The sequence below is a fragment of the Siniperca chuatsi genome, linkage group LG15 (assembly GCF_020085105.1).
Source record: "Siniperca chuatsi isolate FFG_IHB_CAS linkage group LG15, ASM2008510v1, whole genome shotgun sequence".
Lineage (NCBI taxonomy): Eukaryota > Metazoa > Chordata > Actinopteri > Centrarchiformes > Sinipercidae > Siniperca > Siniperca chuatsi.
This window is the reverse complement of record NC_058056.1, coordinates 14,490,869-14,496,973: the sequence shown is the minus strand read 5'-3', so window position 1 is coordinate 14,496,973 and position 6,105 is coordinate 14,490,869. Positions and strand designations below refer to the sequence as shown.

The 6,105-nt window shown below is 39.6% G+C and overlaps 1 protein-coding gene across 2 annotated transcripts; it reads left to right on the top strand.

The window, feature by feature from the left end:
- Positions 1–1,003: 1,003 nt before the first annotated feature.
- cfap99 (cilia and flagella associated protein 99) lies at positions 1,004–5,788 on the top strand. Of its 2 annotated transcripts, none has more exons than XM_044167367.1 (15): positions 1,004–1,354; positions 1,429–1,573; positions 1,676–1,770; positions 1,896–2,002; positions 2,097–2,274; positions 2,479–2,559; positions 2,896–2,964; positions 3,230–3,316; positions 3,460–3,548; positions 3,731–3,935; positions 4,113–4,254; positions 4,348–4,499; positions 4,586–4,791; positions 4,912–5,104; positions 5,254–5,788. In XM_044167367.1, the coding sequence occupies exons 1-15, from the start codon at positions 1,241–1,243 to the stop codon at positions 5,257–5,259; spliced, it is 1,869 nt and encodes a 622-aa protein (XP_044023302.1). In that variant the 5' UTR covers positions 1,004–1,240; the 3' UTR covers positions 5,260–5,788. The 2 variants fall into 2 exon arrangements, with proteins under 2 accessions (XP_044023302.1, XP_044023301.1); XM_044167366.1 differs by having other exon boundaries at positions 1,005–1,354; positions 5,250–5,788.
- Positions 5,789–6,105: the final 317 nt, after the last annotated feature.

Sequence of the window (6,105 nt, the reverse complement as noted above, 5' to 3'; positions counted from 1 at the left end):
TGAGTGGACGGGGACTTAAATTTAAGTTGAATTTTACGGGGGACTTAAATTTAAGTTACAGAGTTATTTTGCAACAGAAATGTAAACTGAGTTGGGCAGTTTATTCTTGGCTGGGGAAACAGGAGTTGGCAAAACAATGTCAGCTCAAGGTCCACTCACTTAGCTTTCAACCTTATCAAACGGTCTTCATCAGCAGAGGGTTTACAGCTGAGTTTGCTCATTTGTAATGAAACTGTAGATGTTCAAACTAACTAAGACTTCTTACCCATGTTGTCTTAATACTTGAGCTTGACGGCTCATTCTTACAACTCATTCTTTGACAATTCACCGTTAAGACGTAACACTGTAAGACTTTAAATATTTAGCCTATTTAAAGTATATATATTTCAAAATAAATTTTGTGACCACAGAGTGACAACCCAATAACTTTGTTTACATGCCCACAAAAATCTTCTTATGTTAATCAGATTATGGCAGCAAATCAGATGATGCATTGTGAGACTACTCTAAAACCCCAGTTTGCATGTGATTTGTTCAGTAATCAGCTTTTCCCCACAAACCCCTCAAAACCCTGAAGTGAAGTTAGTCACTTTTCCCTATGACAACTATTCGTGACAGTCACTCATAGGGCTGCTGCCTGGTTGTAATTATTAAAATGTATTTCCTCTTTCCTTACTGTATTTATCGCGTTGATGTGCTAATTCCAAGATTTCCAACAGCACATGAAGGCAGCGCATGGCTCGCAGAGACGTCACAATATGCTACGTCATATGTATTGTTATGGCAGCCAACAAAGGATCAGGATGTCACACTGTTAATCTGCATCCGATGGATTAAAACCCTGAAAGTTTTTTACATGTTGAACAAAACAACCCAATAATAAAAAATACCTCTCATTAATTCAAATGAATGTTGATATTTCCTGTTTTTGTGAGGTACTACTCATTTAACATCAGGTGTTATAGCTGGGATACATTTCTGTTTATGCTAGTGTGTTGCTAAGCAACGATTGGACATGGCAACGGTTCGCGCTGAAAACAAGCCGCTCCGTGAATTTTCTTGGAAACATTTACTTTTTATGAATATATGTATCTTTTAATAGCAACCACTTAGGTCGCTCTCTCACAGTTTAAATTTTTACACAATCTATGCGTGAGTATTGACGATATAAACTGTATTTCTGCGGGCTTTTCTGCCAGCGAAGATCAGTTTCCACCAGCCTTCTGCAGGTCGACATAAAATGTCATCAAGCTATGGCTCACTTGTCAAGGAGGCCATTGTGCTACTCGATAAGTTCATCGCTGGCAGACAATGTCTGGATGACTTCATGGAAGATGTTTCAAAGGATCTGCAGGTAGGTAGCCTCAGATCAGTATCCTGATGCTGCTTGTGCTGACCCCTGAATATCACCTTTGTCATTTGTTGCAGAACATGGATACTCTGCATAAGAAGTTCATACTTGATGTTGTTTCTGGATGTACTGAGCACAAAAAGTTACTGGACGTAGTTATCAATGTCTTCTATGGCCAGAATGGGAAATGCTTATCCAGAGGTGATCGCAGCCAGTTTGTCAGTAAGTCAGTGAACTAAACAGTCTTGTACTCTAGCTCTAAATTTTACTCTGAATAAAACAAGATTGCCACTGACATGTTTATAATACTATGTTGTTCTTCAGTTATCTGTTACCTCGCCACGTTTGCTCTTGATGATCTTGGACTTCAGCGTTTTAGCAACATTGTCAAATCTCTGGACATCAAGAAGATGCACACAGTGAGAAACTCAGTTTCAGATAACAGTAGTGTTGTTGCATTGGAAATAACCAGCAATCAATAGCTCTGTTACTGTGCCCTCTGTGTAAGTGTGTGTGTGTGTGTGTGTACTGTGTTTGGCTGTAGTTCCTGACTTTCTTCTTCACAAACCTCACCACCTGGATACAACAAGAGTGGAATGATATTTATGATGCAGCCTATGTGGAGAAACACTGGATAGGCCCTCTGCTAAGGTGAGAAAAGTAGAGTACAGGAATAATATTTTTTTAGGCAATGAATGTTATTCCAAAGGCAAGGAATGAAAGCATATGTCTATTTGTCCTTTAGATGGCGCCCTGAGATCGATATTCTCATGGACCAGCTGGCTGTCAAAATGTCTCGAGGGAGTCAGGTCAAGAAAGCTCAGATCAAAACGACTGAGCCCCAGGAGTTCTCTCTCACCAAACCTAAACCTCCCCCTCTACCTATGCCTGAGCTCATTCCACAGCAGGAAAAATGCAAACCAGTCAGCCTCATCTACAGTTATACACAATATTTCCTTCAAACATTGCCACAGAATTAGTTTATGTATGTACTGTCTTTTGTTTTTGTGTAACAGCCAACAGATATATCCTTAAAGAGAATGTAAACAAGACAGGTCATTAAACTGTAGCCTATATTGTGTCGAGGCTTTGATGGACGCACCACTCAAAAGGTTTTTGTTTTATAGGTACCAAATAGCACATACAGGGCTCCAAAAGAGATGCAGATGATAGAGGAGCTCAAACAAAAGAACCATCAAAAGTCTGAGGTACAATGTCTGCTTTTACCATTATATCAGAAAAAGACTATGATATCTAAAAGGCAAAATATGGTCTGTTATACTGATGTAATATAAAAGAAAACAAGTTTGACAGAAAGAGTAGTTGTAAATCAACCCCTGATATATGCAACAGTTAATTACAGCACATTAAAAACATAAAAAAGTTGTTATTTTTTGGAATTCAATTCTGAACTGCTCAGTTAAAATAATTCTGTTAAAGTGGCAAATATATAATCATCATCATACTATCATATTATTATCATCAGAGCTAATACCAGCTTTATTACATGCCTCTGTGTCGACATCCTATGTTTTTCACCAAAGGAACTGCTCTATGAGGCAAACATAAAACAGTTCAGATGTGTAAATCCAAAGAAGTCGGAACACACCAAGGTAGGGGCTATTTACTGTGCTTTCGGTGAATTTCCAAATTATTGTTAGTGATTCATATCCAACCTTATTTATATAGATAAAAAATCTCCAAAGGTTTCTTCTTTTTTGTGATTTTGGGCTATATAAATACAACTGATTCAACTTGCTTAATGTTCATTTCTCCTCTGTTGGTAACTAAATCACAACACGTCCTTTTAGATAAGAAACATTCACTCAGTTCAGAGTCAGTTCACTGATTTCTGATTAACCCTCATTTGTATTGCAGAAAGTGACGCCTGTGGTTAAGGAGGACTTTGATTCAAAACTCAAGTTCAATTCATTTAATTCCTCTGAATCTCCTTCCAGTAATAAGGTGAGATCTAAGTATTTCACCTGCTTCAGTGGATCAGTCTCCAGAATGATAGTGATGAATATCAACTAATTTCCTAATACTAATAAAACTAATGCAACTAATAGGTATAATTTCCACTGGAATGTGTGTATTTTTCTATTTAGAGTAACAGCTGGTCCATCAAGCTCAACAGTGCAGCCATCCTGAGGCAGGGGGCGCTATATGACCGCCAGGTGGAGGAGGAGCTGCAAAGGTACAGCACAGCATTTACCTGCCATTGCTTGACCTTCAATAAAATTCTACTTACACAGTAATTTGTTCTCAGGGCTCTCTTGCAGAGAAGATGTCGAACTCAATGAGACTTCTTTAATAAATAAAGCTCAACTAGGCTAAACAAGCCAAGGCTGTTTGCTTGTGTTTGTGTTTGTGACACAGAATGGAGCGTCTGGTGGAGGGGGCACGTGAGCCCTCGTCTTTCCTGCAGTGGCAGAAGGAGATGCGTGAGAAGGACCTTCAGGAGGAGCTGGCCAAGATTGAGCGCAGGCGTCTGGAGGGACGCATCAGTTATGAGGAGGCAGCTATGGCCCGCACACGCATAATGGAACGCAACCAGAAGACTGCTCAGCTGAAGAAAGAAGAGGTGGGTAAAGATCACTTGACAACTGATAAGAAAAGGAATTTACAGAAGATTACACAGTGTGTAAAGAGAAGGGATAAAATGCACGCTCTACAAACACCATTTAAAGAAGTCTTTATAAAGGGATCCACAGTTATGCATGAAAAAAGTTTTTTATGGTTGCTTTGTTGTGTCTTGTAGACAGCTCAGCTGATGCGGAGATATGCTGAGAAAAGGTTGCAGGAGGAAAAAGAAATGAGAGACTTGGTGCAACAAGTGGCAGAGGGCCACAAGAACTCAAAGACAGCTAAAGAGAAGTTACAGAAGTTCAAGCAAAGTATAGGTACGCCTCATTATTTGAAATCATGTGTGATACAATCATTATTTTTTTCATGATTTGCTTTTCATTCTCATCAATTTCATGAAAATTTCACAGTGAAAGAAGTCTCAGAGCAAGGTCGAGAGCTCCTTCGTCAAGCACTAGAGGAAGCACAGGCAGAGCTCAGCAGGAAATTTGAAATCATCCATGAAATCCGTGCCATTGAATCGCTTCCTCACATTAGAGTCGGGAATTTTGACGACACGGAGGTGAGTGAAGGAAAGCATGGATGCCATCTCATGCCATGTGATCACGTGTTTTTTCACGTCATGGTTAATCTGTTGTCCAATGTCAGACTGCAGGCCACAAGCTGCTGGGAGAGATGTCCCTGGCCGAGCTGAAGGAGCGGCTGGCCCTCCTGAAGGAGGCGCAGCAAACAGAGCAGCAGGAGAAACGGGAGCACATCCTGGAGGAGAAGCAGAACAAGAAGCAGCTGCTGTTGGAGCAGCTGGACACCATCGACCTCCACAGGAGAGCGCTGGCACAGGCTGCTGCCATCAGGTCAGGAAAATGTTTGGCTCTGACTCAATTAAGACAGTAGGAAAATGTGGACTGAAGCAGATACATGTGCAAACACACAAATATCACACACACTTTCATGATAGTTTTGGCATGTTGCAGGAAAGGGGAGAGGAAAGCCAGGCTGGGTTTTCAGCAGTCGGTGACTCAGGATATGACAGTTTTGGCTCTGCAGAGGAAGCTCGAAGAGAAAAAACATGAGCGCCAAAGACTGAAGCAAATTGAAAGCAAGAAGGCCAAAACCTCTAAACAGGCAGCAGCGCACACTGTTAGACACACAGAGACGCACAACAGAGTGAGTATGAAATCCAAAACAAAGAAGTGACTTCTCTCAGTAAGTCAGTTGTAAGCTTTGTCTGTTTTTGTTAGTGTTGGGATTTTTCATTCTAGTGGCAGTAAATAATGTTCCTCACTCGTCTCTCTGTTTCTTGTTCTGCCAGAAAGGCTTGAAGGAGAACAGCTGGGAGGAATTGGAGCTGAGCTTAGAGCGTCATATCCAGAAGGACACTCCATATGTTGTTTCTCCAACGGAAACACTCAAGACATAAATATGTGCAACATGCTCCACAGGCCTATGAAAGTTTCATTTTAGATCAGAAAGATTGTTAGTTAAATTTGTTGCAAGAAATTTGTGGGATAATTAGCTTTTCATCTTTTATTATATTCTTAATTTCACACATTTTGCATTAAAATTGCTGTGAAAATGTTTTGAGTGCCACTATGATTTATTTCCATGAATAAGCTGATTATTATTTTCTTTTATTACTTTTGGATTCCCTGTGAGTGAGATTATCCAGGATTGTTTATCTTGACCTATGACGTTTAGTCTACTTGTAACATAAGTGTTAATTGTTGCCCTGAGGTTTGTTGTGTCCCGTAAATGCCAAAGTAAATTCCACCCACCTGTGAATGTAGCATGAAAAGGGAAGTGGGTTTTCAACTCGTGACTTGTGAAAAAAACGTCTCTTCCCCAAAACAATGTCTGTGTTATTTCTGTGTCATGTATGTTTTGGTAACAAGTTAGGCTACTGTACAAAATGTCACTCATTATTACTCAGGGATGACGCACCAATATCATCTGTTAGAAAACACCCATTGCAAATCAGACAGCAAACCTGTATAACTTGTATTTTTACAATGCAATATAATTTGTATCTAAATATATATTTATATATATACCTTCTACCTATATAAATGTTATATAGGGAGAAGGTATTTATTGAAAAGGGGAATATTATGGGCCTATTGATAATAGTATTTATAAAACGACATAAAGCACAATAATAGTCACACAAT